At 35.7% G+C, this 17,535-nt stretch overlaps 2 protein-coding genes across 2 annotated transcripts in view; one reads left to right on the top strand and one right to left on the bottom strand.

The window, feature by feature from the left end:
* The window catches only part of LOC134660672 (protein PFC0760c-like), a 139,032-nt gene that overhangs the window by 20,933 nt on the left and 100,564 nt on the right, over positions 1-17,535 (top strand). The window lies entirely within an intron of this gene.
* On the bottom strand, positions 6,618-7,775 carry LOC134661921 (uncharacterized). The gene has a single exon (XM_063518169.1). The coding sequence runs from the start codon at positions 7,773-7,775 to the stop codon at positions 6,648-6,650; it is 1,128 nt and encodes a 375-aa protein (XP_063374239.1). The 3' UTR covers positions 6,618-6,647.

The following is a 17,535-nucleotide window of genomic DNA, read 5'->3' as shown; positions in this document are numbered from 1 at the left end:
GGTATTTAAAAATTAAAGGTGATTTCAGGGTCGTGTGGCAAGTAGCAAGAGACCAAGGCTTGATGCAGAATCAAAAGATGAACCTATTGATGCTTCATTGATGTTTCAACTTACATTTCGTGACTTTTAGCTGAGTACAAAAATATGTCTTGTATCGCCTTAAGATCGCCTTAAAAACAGCTGGGTTCCTAGTTTACTACGGAACCCCAAAAAAGTAGCAAATCATAAACATGATGAGATGGGAAAACTGACAAACTAAAGTATCAGATGAACAAGGAAAGTAACGGATTAGGAAAATGACGAAATAGCAAAACTGACAACTTAAGATAATTGAGGAATAAGGAAGTTTGCGACTCAAGAAACTGGCTTAATAGGGGCTCTGACAATTTAGTGAAACTGGCAAAAAAGGAAATTGGCGAATTAAGAAACAGTCTAATCATTAAACTGTTGAATCAGCAAAATTGACGAATTAGGAAACTGACCGGCGATACGCTAATTCCTCATGCCATGCCCTCATGACGGAACGGAACAACTCAAGACAAAAAAAAACATTTCCTTTTTTCGCTCATTCAATGTTGCCATTTGCAGACAATTTTGTATAGTAAAGGTAAAACTTACGTACGAATTCACAAGTGCGACAGAGAGGCAACACGTCGAACGTAGTTCGCGGGAGGCCCTCTGTGCTAAAGAAAGCAAAATATGTAGACGAAATAGACCAAAGAACGAACGAAGTGATTCTCTCTGGCTCTGAAGCTTTGGATTCCTCCGAAAACGGTGCCGTCATATTACGGCCGCTATATAGCGTTGACTGACGTCACTAGAACGTTGTCTATGTAAACAAGATGGCGCGGTTTCCTAGACGGCGTTACGTTACGTTGATTGTCAACGTAACGTAAGATGACGGCCGTCATGACGGTGTCGATAGTTTCGTGAACGTTTTATTAGATAGCGGTGACGCCATTTTGAATAAATGACACGAGATTTGAATAAATGATTCCGTACTACGATTATTTTCCTCTTCTGATGATATTTCATCCTCCAAGTAAATTATAGATGATCAAGCAAATCTTGTCAGTAGGAAAAGGCGCGAAATTAAAATTTTCTATGGGACGTTATCCCATCGCGCCTACATTTTTCAAATTTGCCGCTTTGACCTTGGTGGATGACGGTGTGTTATGACGCCGTGGTACTTTCCACATGTCGCCACCGTAAAGACGGCCGTCTTTTGCGGCCGCTATATGACGGCCGTCATATGACGGCACACGGCACCGTTTTCGGAGGAATCCAAAGCTTGACGGCTCTGTTCTGGTTCTGTGTTTGTGCTAGTGTTGTAAACTAAAAAAATGAATGGCTTCAGTGGTGACAGTGGTGTTAAATAAAGGTGTCATCTTTATTTTATGTCTAGCAACTGTTGTACAAGCTAAAAGCAAGCATAGAAGACACTATTCGAAAGGTGGCGCTGGTGTTGGGTAATTAGATTGACAGAGAAAGTTGCCGGTAATTTGCGAACTTTTGGTTTGATCAAATGCGAGCGAAGATGCGAACATGGTGCGAACGTAAAAAAAATTCCTTCTACTTTTTAGGGTTCCGTACCCAAAAAGGGGTAAAAACGGGACCATATTACTAAGACTCCACTGTCCGTCTGTCTGTCACTAGGGCTATAACCGCGAAAATCGAAATTCGCAAATTGCGGGCATTTTTCTCTGTCACTCTAATTACGCCTTCATTGGAGTAAATGAGAAAGATCCCCGCAATTTGCGAATTTCGGCTTTCGCGGTAGCCCCTCAGGCTGTATCTCATGAACCGTAATATGTATTTCTGTTGCCGCTATAACAACAAATACAGAATAATTAATATTTTAAGTGGGGCTCCCATACAACACCCATGATTTTTTTGCCGTTTTCGTTATGGTACGGAACCCTTCGTGCGCGAGTTCGACTCGCACTTGGCCGGTTTTATTCCTTATCAGAATCATCATGAGAAGTTTTTCATAACATTGCATTTACAACTTGTGAATCATTCACAAGTTCACAACTCAAGAGTAAGGAAGCTGCCATACGCGTCACCTACCCAACACTTTTGAATGCCCCATGCATTCAACATTCAACACAATAATTTATTATAGGTATTAAGTATATTGAATCATGGTTGAACAAAAATTATCAAGCGGTTTCACATAGTGAGTGAAACTATCCATTATACATATAAAAAAAAATTAAATACGAATATACTTAAGGTACATTGTTATTTTTTTAGCATTAGAAAGAAGACAATCTTGACGTGTCTTTTTATTTAAAAATATTGAAAAACGCTTTAAAAAATAGTTTATATTACTTATTATGAATGTAAAAGATCGTATAATTATGATTTATAATTCTAACATACTTAGGGCCACTTGCACCATTTAGTGGTTTGTTCCTGGTTCGTCGTATTCCTGTTTCGTCGTATTCCTGTTTCGTCGGATTCCTGATTCGTCGTATTCTTGTTTCGTGGGAATTATATACATATAATTAAATATGTCGTGCAGTAAACCAGTATTTACTACCTAAATATGAAGATTTAATGTAATCACCAGTGATCGTACTTTTTCTAGCATTTTTAGCACATTTCGACGAATCAGGAATCCGACGAAACAGGAATACGACGAAACTGGAATACGACGAACCAGGAACAAACCCATTTAGTAACCCGGGGTTAACCGGTTAAACCTGGAGTTACCATGCTTACCAGTACAATTTCACACTGGGTTAACGGTTTAATCGCTTAACCCCGGGTTAGTGGAATGGTGCAAGTGGGCCTTATTTGCTGTATGACTTATTTTTCAATGGTGATTTTTAATAAAAAGATAAGAAAAAAACACCTATAACAAAAAAAACACAAACACCTATAAACCATATACTTGGTCAAGCAGACCTTGTCATTAGAAAAAGGCGGCAAATTCGAAAAATGTAGGCGCGAAAGGATTTCGTCCCATAGAAAATTTGAATTTTGCGGCTTTTTAGGGTTCCGTAGCCAAATGGCAAAAAACGGAACCCTTATAGATTCGTCATGTCTGTCTGTCTGTCTGTCCGTCTGTCCGTCTGTCTGTCCGTCCGTATGTCACAGCCACTTTTCTCCGAAACTATAAGAACTATACTGTTGAAACTTGGTAAGTAGATGTATTCTGTAAACCGCATTAAGATTTTCACAGAAAAATAGAAAAAAAAAAAAATTTTTGGGGTTCCCCATACTTCGAACTGAAACTCAAAATTTTTTTTTTATCAAACCCATACGTGTGGGGTATCTATGCATAGGTCTTCAAAAATGATATTGAGGTTTCTAATATTATTTTTTTCTAAACTGAATAGTTTGCGCGAGAGACACTTCCAAAGTGGTAAAATGTGTGTCCCCCCCCTGTAACTTCTAAAATAAGAGAATGATAAAACTAAAAAAAATATATGATGTACATTACCATGTAAACTTCCACCGAAAATTGGTTTGAACGAGATCTAGTAAGTAGCTTTTTTTATACGTCATAAATCGCCTAAATACGGAACCCTTCATGGGCGAGTTCGACTCGCACTTGGCCGCTTTTTACTGACAAGATTTGCTTGACCAGCTATACCTACTTACAACCGAATTGATAACCGGAAGAGGATTTCAGATTTGGAAGTCGGTTAAAAAAAGAACTATAGGTATTCTGATTTTCTAATATTTATTAACCCTTTAACCGCCAGAGTCTGATATATAACACATTACATATCCAGCTCATTTCGCCACAGTCTGATAAGTGATAAATAAGACAAAGATCTGATTTGGTTTTTACAGCACATTTATAACTCCCGTAACTATGCCAACTTTACTCTGCGTGGTACAATTAGGGTAACATTCCATTTCTGACCGCAGCTGCACTATTGGTACTGAACGCGTCGCTGTTACTGTCAATTTCCATAGTAAAATGAACAGATGTGACTGTGACTGTCACCTTTACTGTCGGTGGCGACACAAGCACGCTCTATCAAAAATTGCTGGCGGTTAAAAGGTTAATTATGTATTATAAACGACCTTAAAATAATAACTAATTTTATTGTTTTATAATACTTTTTAATTCAACACTTTCATTCAATTTCTTAACTTTCGTATACCTACAATTTAAGGCACTCATCTAATTATAACTATGTATGTGTATCTTAATTAATACTACCTAGGTACTTACAATTTACGTTAAACCGAAATTATTAAGATTAGGGGCCCTATTCGGATTTTGTAATAGACATCTATTAGATATCTTTTAGACATCGCCAAGATATGATAACGATATGTTTAAGATCTAACCTGTCAAACTTGACATTTCCGCGATTCTAGAGATACTCTTGAACGTTTTCCACAAGATATTACTTAGAGATCTAATTCACATCTAATAGATATCTTAATAGATATCTAACACGATCTATCGTAAAAGTGACATTGGTTGCCCGAATTGCGCTGCAAAAGAGAACTAGTTGAAATCTAAACTATAACGTATCTAGAATGGATTTAGTACGTGTCGTCTCTTGTGAATATCTTGAAGTTCGAATACGGCAGTCTGAGCTTTTCTCGTAAGAACTATGCTAGACATACCTTTTTCAGACGAGTCCCCAGTTTCTATAATAAACATTTGTTCGATATTGATCCTTTTAATAATTCCTTGTCTAGTCTAAAAATGCTTGTGAGACGTAAACTCTTTTAGTACCTAATTCCTAACTGTAGCAATTTAATATATTTCGACATATATTATTACTGCACACTCAGGGGCATTGGGGATGGGTCTGTTTGTGTGGCAATTACTACACAGCGTGGCCCGTTTTCATTGTTCCTTGATTGTGTGCTTAGTTATGTATTCTTAAATTAATTACTACGTTGTTCTTATCTACCTTTTTATTTTATTAATATTGTGTTTAACCTTTTGGACGCCAATGACCGATATATACGCACCGCAGGTCCAACGCCAAAGACGTATTAATCGGTCATAGACCACAGAGCAACATAGACCTAGGTGCATATGCATAAAGTTCAATTTCAGTTTTGACACTTCGGTGACGTGGCGTCTGAGAGACAGCTTTTGTGTTTGACACGGCGTCCAAAAGGTTAATGAACCTCCAGGTCTGTTTGTATCACCTCTCAGTTTCTGTACATTGTGTACTACATATGTAATATGTTTATTATGAATGTTTGTGTTCTAAATACATTAAAAAAAAAGATTCCTAAGGTAACTTTCGGGTAACGTAAGGTATGGGTCATGGTCATGCACCTTTTATATTGTATACCTATGGTTAATTCGTTCGCGTGTTTCCTGTAGACATCGCAAAGTTTAGGGAATCTGAAGCTAATTTTTACGCTGCTCTTTTATAAGGGGAATACATTTTTTCAGTGGGTAGTTTAGAGTCAAATAAGAGAAACGGGAGAGTTGTTAAATTTAATCGTATTGTCCAAATAAGTGACCTTTTTCTAAAATGGTGTTTGACCCGAAGGTATAGAATGTATTTTTTATTTTACGGGTAGGAATACAGGGTGCTTCCTGTAACAGGAGCAATAAATTAAACTAAAGGCTGTACTCCTCAAACTGACCAACATTTGTTCAGCAACCTTTAAAAATTATGAATCCTTTAGACTTCCTCTTTTTCATACAAAATAAATATTGCCTTCAATGTATGCTGACATCAGTGTGTTTGACGTTGCTTGTCACGCTTTAAACATAAATTCGCAATAGGTACATTACGTCTAGAATATACTTTAAAGTGTACTAAAAATCGAAACACTTAAAAGTCGATGAACAAATGTTGGTCAGTTTGAGGAGTTTGATAGTTGATACCAAATTTCATCTAAGTTGGTTCAGCGGTTTAAGCGTCAAGAGGTAACACAGAGACAGACAAAGTTACTTTCGCATTTATAATATTAAATAGGGATGAGTACATATCTTCACAAAATGAAAGTATTAAAGTATCTTCTTTAAATCATTACTTAATTTCGCTTGTGTCAATTTGCCCTTGCAATAATGGAGTGATAGAGGCTTAGGATAGAGGAGATGGCTGTAAGCGCCTGATCTTGTACCTGCCTACAGTGAAAAACCAAGTTAATACAATACAATACAATACTCTTTATTGCACACCTCACATACACGTAGTTTACAATAAATGTACAATAACATAAACAAAGACAATAGAGGTAACAACAGGCGGTCTTATCGCTTAAGAGCGATCTCTTCCAGACAACCTTTGGGTATCGGAGACAAAAGAATTAGAATATACGGTAGGTGGCGCAAAGAAAAAATATGAAAAGTCGAATTGAATATAACTAAACAACACAAAACATTAATAAAGATAAACATACTTAAATACGGATAACCATAAACATACCTACATCTAGACATACATACATACATCAAAACTATATTAAATAAAGAAACAACAGTGTCAATTATTATAAAAATAAAACTAAGGTAGGGAAAGATAGTATTCCTTAAGGTTTGATTTGAAGGAGGTAATAGATTGAGAACGTCTTAACTCAACAGGGTGCAGGGAGAGAGTTCCATAGTCAAATGGTCCGAAAAGTAAATAAGCAATTATAAAATTCTAATGTGCATATCTATATTAATTATTATCCATATCTTACTCTTTAGGAATTAGCTTTTATAGACATGGTCCTCGCATCCGAGCGGGTATGTCAGGCTGGTCAGCAAAGAGGCCGTCTATACCTGCCGCCAGAAAAGCGCTAATCTCTCCCTTAAAGTTACCAATAGCTGAATCAGATTGTTCGCTGCTACGAAACTCAGCTGGCAGGAAAGGATTTTCAGCACGAAACGTGTAAGGATGCACCTTCAAACCTGCCGCATGGGCGTCAGTCACGAACGTAGTTGTGGTACCAAGGTTGTCGTTTTCGTCGCGTGGAATGATGTAACTCTTGTCGGGACCGACGGCATATGCGTACGACGCTACATCTTTTAGTCCTTCTGCTGTAGCCATTGTGCCATAAGTGAGATTGGTACCTATTGTAGCATGATCAAAAGGTTGGGAAGATTTGTCGCTGCTGTAAAGCTGAAGAAGCCGGAGGTCAGTAATCTTTTTAAGCTCCTTCAAGTTATTCACTTCAAATGATTGTATATATATAGGATCATCACGTCCTTCATACCCATTGTTGTGTAGAAGTTGCACAAGGGGTGCTTCCATTGCTAGTCCCAGTCGCTGGAAGTGAGTGCTGTGCTTGATTTCAGGATAAATACCGATGGTTCGGCGTTGACTTATTTCCAAGCTTTTCACTAAGTCAATAATTTCCTGGACAGTAGGAATGTCAAATGAACGATCCATTCGTGCATTGCCAGGTCGGTTCTGAGGTATACGTTCAATGGCTCGCAAAGTCTTAAGTTCATCGAGAGTAAAGTCTTCGGTAAACCAACCTGTCAATTCACTTCCATCTACATTTTGAGTTCGATGTCGGTCGGCAAACTCAGAGCGCTGACTAACATCTGTAGTGAGACCCAATTCATTGTCATGCCTAGCCACTAGGTGTCCATCTTTTGTCATGACAACGTCGGGTTCGACGTAGTCAGCACCCATCATGATGGCTAGGCCGTAGGCGGCGAGTGTGTGTTCGGGCACGTAGCCGCTGGCTCCTCGGTGGGCGATCACCAGAGGGTGGCATGAGTCTGGGCTACGCTTCGCGTTAGATACTGATTTCATTAATCCCGCAGCCGTGACGCAGAGCGTGATGACGAGCAGGACGGTTATCACTAGCAATATTCTGCCACCAGTCGCTTTCATCCTGGCCGATCTGTTGGAAAATAAAGGTAGTTATTGGTTGGTAATAAAGATTATCGTTAAATAACTCTATCAAATAATTTAGTAAAACCAAATTATTAATTGCAATAGTTGACTACGAGATCCGTCAAGAACGTTTGATATAATCACAGAAAACTTCCGAAAAGATCAGGTCTAAAGTATTCTAAGTCGATATACTGCTATGTCTATGAAGGTACATGCTTAGGTAAGCAAGAGTTTAGAACGATGCAAATGAAGCCAAAAGTGAAAAGATATGATTAAGATAAAATGTATGGTACCTAGTTAGAACTAGTTAGAAAAAGGATCCCGGTGCGCGGCACTCATTTAACCGGTTTATTATTTATTTTAAGTACCTACCTATATAAGTATATAGGTATATGATTAGCAAGTAATAAAAAAATAAACAATGTTATGTGATGAATCTACAATATTACAAGTTTAGGTATTATTTCCGTAATCCGTACAAATAAGTAGATTGAACTAGATTATTTTTATAATTAGAATCTAAACTACCCAAGACACATTTTTTTTAAATAAATAGCAGTAAGATCATTTATGAGAGGTGAAATATGTAGGTCATAATGAACAACTTATATAGGTACATATCTAGTATACCTACTTAGGTTAATTACATAGGTAATGTACTGTACATATGTGGGCGCATTGCGGCCTAACCACGAAGCCTTGACTTAGACTCATAGTAAATTAAAGCCTAAATACATACTTATGTAGGTAGGTATTCACTTCTTAGACAGTGTTTACAGAATTACCTACCTACTACAAGTATGGCTGTGCAGATGGAGTACTGCGAACAATTTAATTTTTTAATTTGTTTCGTATTTTATTGAACGAGCGAGCGAAGCGAAGCGAAGTTCTTATTAAACGAGCGAGCGAAGCGAAGCGAAGTTCTTACATTCGACTTGGGACACGCGGCTGGCTAGGGGCACGTCCCGGCATTTCGATGTTTTTAAGCTGAACTATCACAGGATAGTTTGATACACAATAACTTAAGTAAATTTGTTCTAATTTAAATGAAATTCGGTAAACGTGTAGTTGTGGGCATTATATTTTAGTCATTAAATTATGAGCAGGCTCGATCACGGGGTTATTGAGCTAGAAGAGCTTAGAAGGCTAAAAAGCAATTTGAGAGGGGTCTTGCTATTCTGGTCAATTTTTTTACAAGAAAGTATGGTCGAGTTTGTTATTTATCAAATGAAAGTGCCCGGCTTACACATTTATATGAATATGAATATGAATATATATTATATATATTTTTAATTTACCATTTTTAAAATACAGTTCTATACGAAACGCGAGTTCTCAGTTCGGGGCGAACTACTAGTTATTCTGTTGTTAGTACTGTAGTACGAACAATAATCCTTGTCGTCACATCTGTGTTTGTTTAAATAGGTAATCACACTATTCACACTTGTCAGAGGCAATTCGGTGGCCTTATTTCAATGCAATAAAGATCTCGTTAAATTACTAGCCACAGTGTCGTTTCAACTTAACCTCGTAAGGCCCAAGGTCCTACCTAGACTTATTCAGTACAATTAAATTTTAATCATATTCAATTGCAACAGAGTTGCGTTTGTTTTGTTTCGTTCAATTTTCAAACAAAATAAAATCAACTGTATTCCCCGCACTATAGGTATAGGTATAGGTAGCTATAGGTATTTCAGTGTCAAATTTTGGATTTTTCATTTGTATGGCTGGGCCTTAGGAGGATAAGTCGACATTTTTTTGGGTACAAAATCCCATACAAAATGGTTTTTTTGATTTTGATTTTTTGCTTAAACCCAATAGTGTGGGGCATCGTTGGATAGGTCTTTCAAAATGAACAAGGATCTTCAACAAACACTTTTTGATAAAGTAAATATGATGTGTCCGGCCCCTCTAACTTTTGAAATATGGGTCCAAGAGATATGAAAAAGATCGTTAAACAAAAACTCAATAAATAGGTACTTTAAATGAAAACTATAGCGAACATAATCGGTCTAACCCTTTTTGAGTTATTGCAAAAAGTCTTCTCTTCTCTTCTTATTGTTAGTAAAAATACGTACAAAGTGTTGCGAAAGTACTCCCTTTTGCTTGTAATGTACATGATTATAATACTTGCTAATAGCCCCCGTTTAGCTTTATTCTGACAGAATGGTAACTACGGAACCCCACACTGAGCATGGCCCGACATGCTCTTGACCAATTTTTTCTACTAATTCGTATATAAGTTAGTTTACGTTTAGAAGGCATTTCAATGATGGAAAATCTGTAGACGTGCCTACCTAAGTAGGTAGGAACCTACGTTATTTTATTACCTATTTATTTTTTGATGATATTTGTAGATTTAAAGGTAAAATGTAGGAAATTAAATCTAATATAATATCATAGCGATATCTATTTTACAACAGTAGTATCATAAATCATAATTTAAATATTTATCTAATTTCAGCTTGATAAAACCTACCTACTTAACTATAGGTGAACCAGGATCTATTGAGGGTGCGCCATGTTGCGGAATTTCACTGGAACTAATTTTTTCATACTACACTGAATTGTCACCCTATACATGAGAATAACAGCGCCCTCTTGACAATTATCATATATTACTGGTCAGGCTATACCTATTCAGTTATTTATTTTATATCACCATTTTCAAATTCTGGGCACAGTCAACAAGTTAATGAGTATCTTTTGTTTAATCTTTTGTTTCTAATTCTTCTTTTCGTGTTTTTAAATCAAGGTCAATTGCAAGGGCGCACCGGCGCACGCTTTTTCGTACAGAAACTACACGCAATTACCACGGACTAAACTCAATTTACTCAGACATATACAAATCTATCTGCTATTTATGGACAAGTTACTATGGTACTAATTATGCAGGAGTGTGTAATTATTGTTAGATGCCTAGGAAACTAGTTTCCGAATTAATTGAACATGACAGAGGCATTTACGCAATTACTTACTGCACGTATGTAGTTGAAGTGCCTCACCGGCCGCGACTGTGTGGGACACGAGCAGATAGCGATTGATCACTATGCTTGGCTGTGCTACAGTTTCAAGCGTACAGTCAATGTCACAACTGTTATAGAAATTTAAGTAAAGTACACCTACTAATGTTCCTAGTTATTATTAATAATTTTATACATTCGATAACGTTACTCGTTAATGAATAAACGCGAATACGGTCACTAAATTTAAAGATACTAGCTTTAAATGCCCTCTGTTGCTGCTATTAGTTATAAAATACTAACTTACTTACTAATAAAATTTACAATCATTTCAGTCTTTAACTGTATATTACATTTTAATCCACTTAAATAACTGCCGGTATTATTAATAGTTAAATATGTACGTACCTACTACATAAAAGATTCTACTGCTTTAAAAAATGTTATGACAATCGTAATCAGTCCCAGTTATAAAAAAATGAGCTCATTCATGATTTTTTTAAATCTATTACGAGTAATTAAATTTTCTTTGCTTATCCTATACTACCTGTAGCTAGTTTTAATGTTCTTTATGATATAATGTACCTTAACCAACAACAATTTTTACAAACCCCATTTGGTCGACTATTTGATAATTTAAAAAATCGATTGTTACAGATCTTTCACACCGGTTTCCAGAATGTATGTAGGTATGAATAATTTTCTAATATGTATTGTATTTAGTTAAATCATATATCGCTGGGTGTAGTTTTGTAATGAAATTTTTGCGTCATTTTTCTGGTCGGCTTTTTCTTTAATTTTGAGAAAATAAACTATGACATAAGAAACACCTTCGAAATTTGAATGATGATGATAAATAATTAATTAAAATAACTTGGACCAAGAATATGATGGAGTGAAAGAGAAAGATATATGAGGAAAGTGACGGTCTTACAATTAGCAGGAAAATGACTCTGTCATTGCTATTTTTCTAGTTGCTTAGGGCCACTTGCACCATCCCACTAACCCAAGGTTAAGCGGTTAAAGCGTTAACTCAGTGTCAAATTGTACTGGTAACCATGGTAACTCCAGGGTAAACTCTGCTAACCCAGGGTTAGTGGAATGGTGCAAGTGGCACTTTGAGAAAATAACCACGAGTCGGAAAAGAAAATTTAAACAAAAGTTCAATGGTATAAATGGCATCAGCTAAAAGTTAAAAAATTTTGACCAATGAGAGTTTAAACTAGTTTGGGCCAAACATTATGACGCCTACGGTATGAATGAAGCCTTTAAAAATAGTATACAATTTTAATCTAATGTAAAATTTGTAAGTAGAGTTTTTAAGATTTTGAGCCAAACTGTACTATGCGATAAACGTTCATGACTTACTAAGTACCTAATCTAACTATTGACATATATTATATACTTGATTATACGTATCAATTTTGACATTTTCAAGTAGCTTGTCAGCTGTGTTAATAGTAGCTCAGTTTGATAGTAGCAAGTCTTTATCCTCTTATTTGCTTTCTTACTATATTGTTGTTTTTTATGATTCCTCCGTACGAGTTGAAACATAATTTAGTGGAATTATTTATGTAATTTGGCACGAGCAAAAGCGAGTCTAATTTAAATGTCTACCATCAACATTTTATAACTTTGGGGGCATAAGCCAAATGGCTTGCAGCGGGTTGCAGGCGGAAAACGGTTATACGAGTATGCACATCATTAAGCACATAATAAAGGCTAGCGCGATTTTCGAAAAAAAAACTGTTCTATTTTTTTATTGTGTGTACAAAATGAATACCTATTCCAGGTTTATCAGTTACTGTCAGTTAAGTAGACATAGTATACATACCTATAGGTATGTATATCTTACTCTAAGACCCACAACAGAAGCCTTTATTGAGCTTAAAGTTGTACCAGGTCGATTTGTGTAAGCTGATGCATGATGTTTATTTATTGTAAGGTTGAGACTAAGACTGATTACTTTGTAGAACATGTAATGAATATAGGGGCATTGGTGGTGACGTCGCGTGTGTGCGTGGTCGGAGAGTGACGATCACTGATCACATTATTGTTAAATAAAAGCGTTTATTAAAAACAAACGCATCCCTCGAGGCAGTCTGCGATACCCCCGTTTGTTGACACAAGACTTTTACCCGCAGGGGTGTCAACTATCATTTATATTATACAGGGCTCTTTTTACTTAGGTGCAAGCAGCTTACATGAAAACCGCAAGTATGAGAAATTGATCTCAATTTTTTTATTTTAAAGTTTAATGGCAAAATTCTAATTCAATTACTTTATGTCATGTTGTCATTTATCAATATAAGTGTGTGTTGTGGTGGATTACCTTAGATAAAGCGGATAATCGCAAAGAGTAATAAATATTTATTTTATCATATTGTTATCATATTAAATTTGCTACAAATGAGCGGGTTGTCATTTCATTTACATACATAGTTACGTAGACTTACAGTAAATAACGTTTTCACCTCAGCAGCTCGAACAAGGGTACTTTGATTCTTAAAAACAGTGAGCAAAATGCGATTTTGCTCACTGAGTGAGACAAAATGACATTCAAGTGACCTTTATAGTCAAATGTCATTTCAACATGCGGGGTCTAATAAAAGATCGAAATACTTGGGTTCTATTATCTCTGTCCCTTTCACACTGTTAGCAAAAAGAAACAGACAAAAAAAGTTAAAACGACATTCAACAGTATATTCACGGTTTATAATAGACCCCCGAAAAACTTCAGACCGCATCGTTCCAAACCACGTACGAGTATGAATTCTTAATAATTAATAAATAAAAATAAAGTTTAAGATTTGATAAAAACTGATAAAATACGATATTTTAGGTATTTTATTGTACAATTAAAATAACGAACTCAAAAAATACACAGATCATCACGCAAAATTAATTATTTTACTTTTAAGAATTTCTACCATAGTTGACAAATAGTACGTATCCGCAATTCGGACCGTATCTTACAAAGATTTTTTTTACAAAAAAAAAAATGGTCGATTGAAGTGTCAGTTAATGTTTGTTATTTCTATATTATTTTACTGGAATTTATTATTACGTTTTGTTTTTGTGTTCCATTGCGGTAATTAAACTTAATTGTTTGTATATCTTAAGAAAACATGAGTGCAGGTATTAAGTGATGAAGAAGGATTACATTTTTCAAGTTGTATAATAGGTATGTTCTCACTGCGCTGAGGTGAAAAATGTTGTGTACTACACGAGATCAAAGTTATTTACATCTCGTGCGCTTTTGAGTCCCTTACTACGCTCAAGATTCTAAATTAGATTCACTCGCTACGCTCGTGAATCTATTATAGAATCTTTCGCTTGCACGGGACTCAAAATAAGCACTCGAAGAAATATCAAACTTTGATCACTTGTTGTACAAATAACTATTATCTCGTATCTAATTATCTTGAGCATACCTTGTTGTATTTTACCACTACACCAGGTATTTTATGCTATATTGTATTCGTCTAGATGTAAATCAATTAATTCAAACAAAGGCTAATTTCATTTAGATGATGTAATTCCATGACAATTTGTATTCACATGTAAATGTGACAGGCAATTTAATGATATTAGTACACATACTACTCCTAGTCAACCAATAAATTAATCATTGAACTGTATTTAATATCACACGTGCTCACCTTTTCTTGTTGATTTCCGCAAGTTGCACTCCATATAATGTCAAATTGTGTTGTATTCTTACCGTACCGTAGTGTGACCGTAAGTTCCGAACAGCAATTAACAACTTATACTTTTAAGTATTTTCTTTACAAGCTGCTAGCACTTAGGTCCTAAACTTAGTGTTATACAAAGTAGGTGGGTCAAAAGCAAAATTACGTACCTTATACTTAAACCAGTATGAGTAATCCGACTATTACGAGTAGGTACCTTCTAATTGTTCCAGTGTTTCAGAAATCAGAAATCGTTTATTGCGAACTTTGCCATGGTACATAGTTGGTACAATAAAAACATATAGAATCACATGGCACCCTATAAAGGGTAGCAAGTATTCTTTTATAGCTAGGTAGGACTACTTTGTATAGTAATATAATATTACCCATTCTTTTTTCATACTTACGTATTAAACATTAGGACGTTAAAGTTCTACAGAAATTATATAAATATGTAAAACTAGCTGTTGCCCGCGACTTCGTACGCGTGGATTTGTATATTGGTGGTTATATATTCTACATAAGCTTAGAACATTATGCAGCAAAAGATAGCAGTAGGGACTGTTAATCATTTGTTAATTATTATACACAACCTGGCTACGAAGTTTCAAGCCCCTAACTGAATAAAATTGTTCTCGATATAATCCCTCTCAACCCCCAGCATATTTTCAAGTCCACTATTTAGTAAAACCTACTACCTAACTACCTATTTACGAAGTTTGAAGTTCCTAGCTTTAAATACAATTTGAACTCTCTACCAACTTTCAACCCCTTCTTAAACCTTTTAGGGGATGAATTTTTAAAGAAGCTGAAATTACTTTTCATTAATTCTAATAATATGCCTTTATACAACGATTCAAGTCCCGCACTCAAATAAATGTTTGACCTCCATACAAATTTTCAACCCCTTTTTTACCACCTTAGGGGATGAATTTTCCAAAACGCTGAAATTAGTATTCTTGTATTTTAATAATATATCTTTTTACAAACTTTCAAATTCGTAGCTTAAAATAAAACTTGTACCTTTCATCCCCTTTTTAACCCACTTAGGGGTTGAACTTTTCAAAATCGCTTCTTATCTCTTGTACACTTTATAAATGCAACCTAGTGTGCAAATTTCAACTTTCTAGCTTTTGTAGTTTCGGCTCTGCGTTGATGAATCAGTCAGTCAGTCAGGACACTTGCATTTATATATATAGATTATAATATATTATTAAAAAAAGTAGAAAAGGTATTTCTGCTAATTACTGATCATCATGATTAGTAACATCGTGGTTCTTCGGTGACTCAATCACAGGCGCGTCAGCAACTATGTATTTCGATTTTGTGAATTAAACTGCATTGTGAACTGAAAAATTAAACGGAATATAAACTAGATATTTTTACGGCAGATAAGTAAAATAAAATGCTAGCTAGGCAACCCTAGCTGAGAGTGAGGTCGGCAAGCGCCCCGACGAGGTATCCCTTGCAAAATGCGTTTGTTTTTTCTGCCTACCCTTCACCACTGTGTGAGCCTCTAATCCCAGTAGATCGAATTAATAAAGCTTGTCGTTAATCATTATCGTAAGCTGCGAATACTGAATTAGACATTGATTACTGCAAGGGTGAACAGATAAGCCGACTTTATTGGGAGTAAAGATTTACTGTCACATAAATTCTATATTTTTTAATCAAGACGACTTTATTTAAAATTACTGAAACATAAGAGAGTTAACCGTTTTATTTTTCAAACGCGGGCCAGTTAACCTTGTGGTTATTTAAATTTAGCAAATACAATGTTGTTATATGTACATATAACAACACATATTGGTTACAAAAAATTTATCAAATTCAGACTTCTGATAGGTTTTTTTAAATTCCCAAATTTACGTATATGAATTTAGAGAAATAGACTTTGTTTTTTAGTGCATTTGTTTGGTTTGATTGTTTCTTACTCGTAGATAAGTTTTGACTAAATAGGTGGCACTGTGGTGTGGTGTTAGTGAAATATTTGTTAACCCAGTTATTAAAAAGCTAGAGATACTCCTTCGATATGAGATGAGATAACATTGTTAGAATTTTAGTTCCTATTCATACAAGTTGTATTTGCCGAATAAAAACCACTGGCCGTTTGACTGTTATGTACCAGTCACTCGTATATTTTCCCTATGTGTGTATTCGATTAATTAGCAAAATTTTTTCCTACGTACTACCATCATCGTAGTCACTTACTTATTGAACAAATGTCTCCCAAGAGACATCACATTCGCGGAGCAGGGGCCTGTAACTTGATTAGGGTGGTTACATTTTATGTTCTCACACAGAACGAGGAAAACAATCCTGCAAACAATCTTGTTTCCCACCCCTTTTTAAACTTTATTCAATTACATCAAATAACAATATTTATTTGTCTCTCGATAGTTGTAGGCTTAGATTTTAGTTTTTGCGCCTTGGTGATGGGCCTGGCGTTGGTTATCGTCATCATTTGCGTGCAGTTTTAAAACTAATAATAATAAGTATATTTGTGTTTTTTTTTTAATTTGCAATGGTGCCAATTAATATTAGGAGTTGCATACAGAAGTGATAGGACTAAGTGGATAATGAGTGGGTCGGAGCGCCGGGGCGGGGCAGCGCCGCCTACTCACATGGAATTCCTTTTTATTTTCTACGAAAATTGAAAAGGGACAGGGACTGACCACTTCATTTAAAATCAAACAACGCAAGGTAAATATTTTTTTTATAATTGTTTGGTCGTGCGAATAAAGGCTTTTCAAAATAGTGAGGTAAGTAGGTATAGGTGTGGCATGGCAGTGTCGTCAAGCCGAATTTTAGTTGGCTGTTTGAGATGTATGCTGGATATTACCTACTCCCTAAATGTCTTATCTCTGCCATAACTGGTATATTTAAAATCTTGTAGAATTGATTTTGGACAATGGCCGAATTGATTCACAATCAATCCGATCATCACGCCACTCCAACAACAACAAACGGCAATTGACGAAATACCATAAACAGAAAAAGACAACGTGTTCTCAAGCGAGAGCGTATCGATTCAAATTAAAATCACGCCTAATGGCATTAGATTAATTTGTGCAGCATTGTCCCGCGCGGCACATTGTGGCG

Source organism: Cydia amplana, chromosome Z (genome assembly GCF_948474715.1).
Source record: "Cydia amplana chromosome Z, ilCydAmpl1.1, whole genome shotgun sequence".
NCBI classification, from domain to species: domain Eukaryota; kingdom Metazoa; phylum Arthropoda; class Insecta; order Lepidoptera; family Tortricidae; genus Cydia; species Cydia amplana.
The sequence above is the reverse complement of the archived record's forward strand: the minus strand, read 5'-3'. Positions and strand labels throughout refer to the sequence as shown.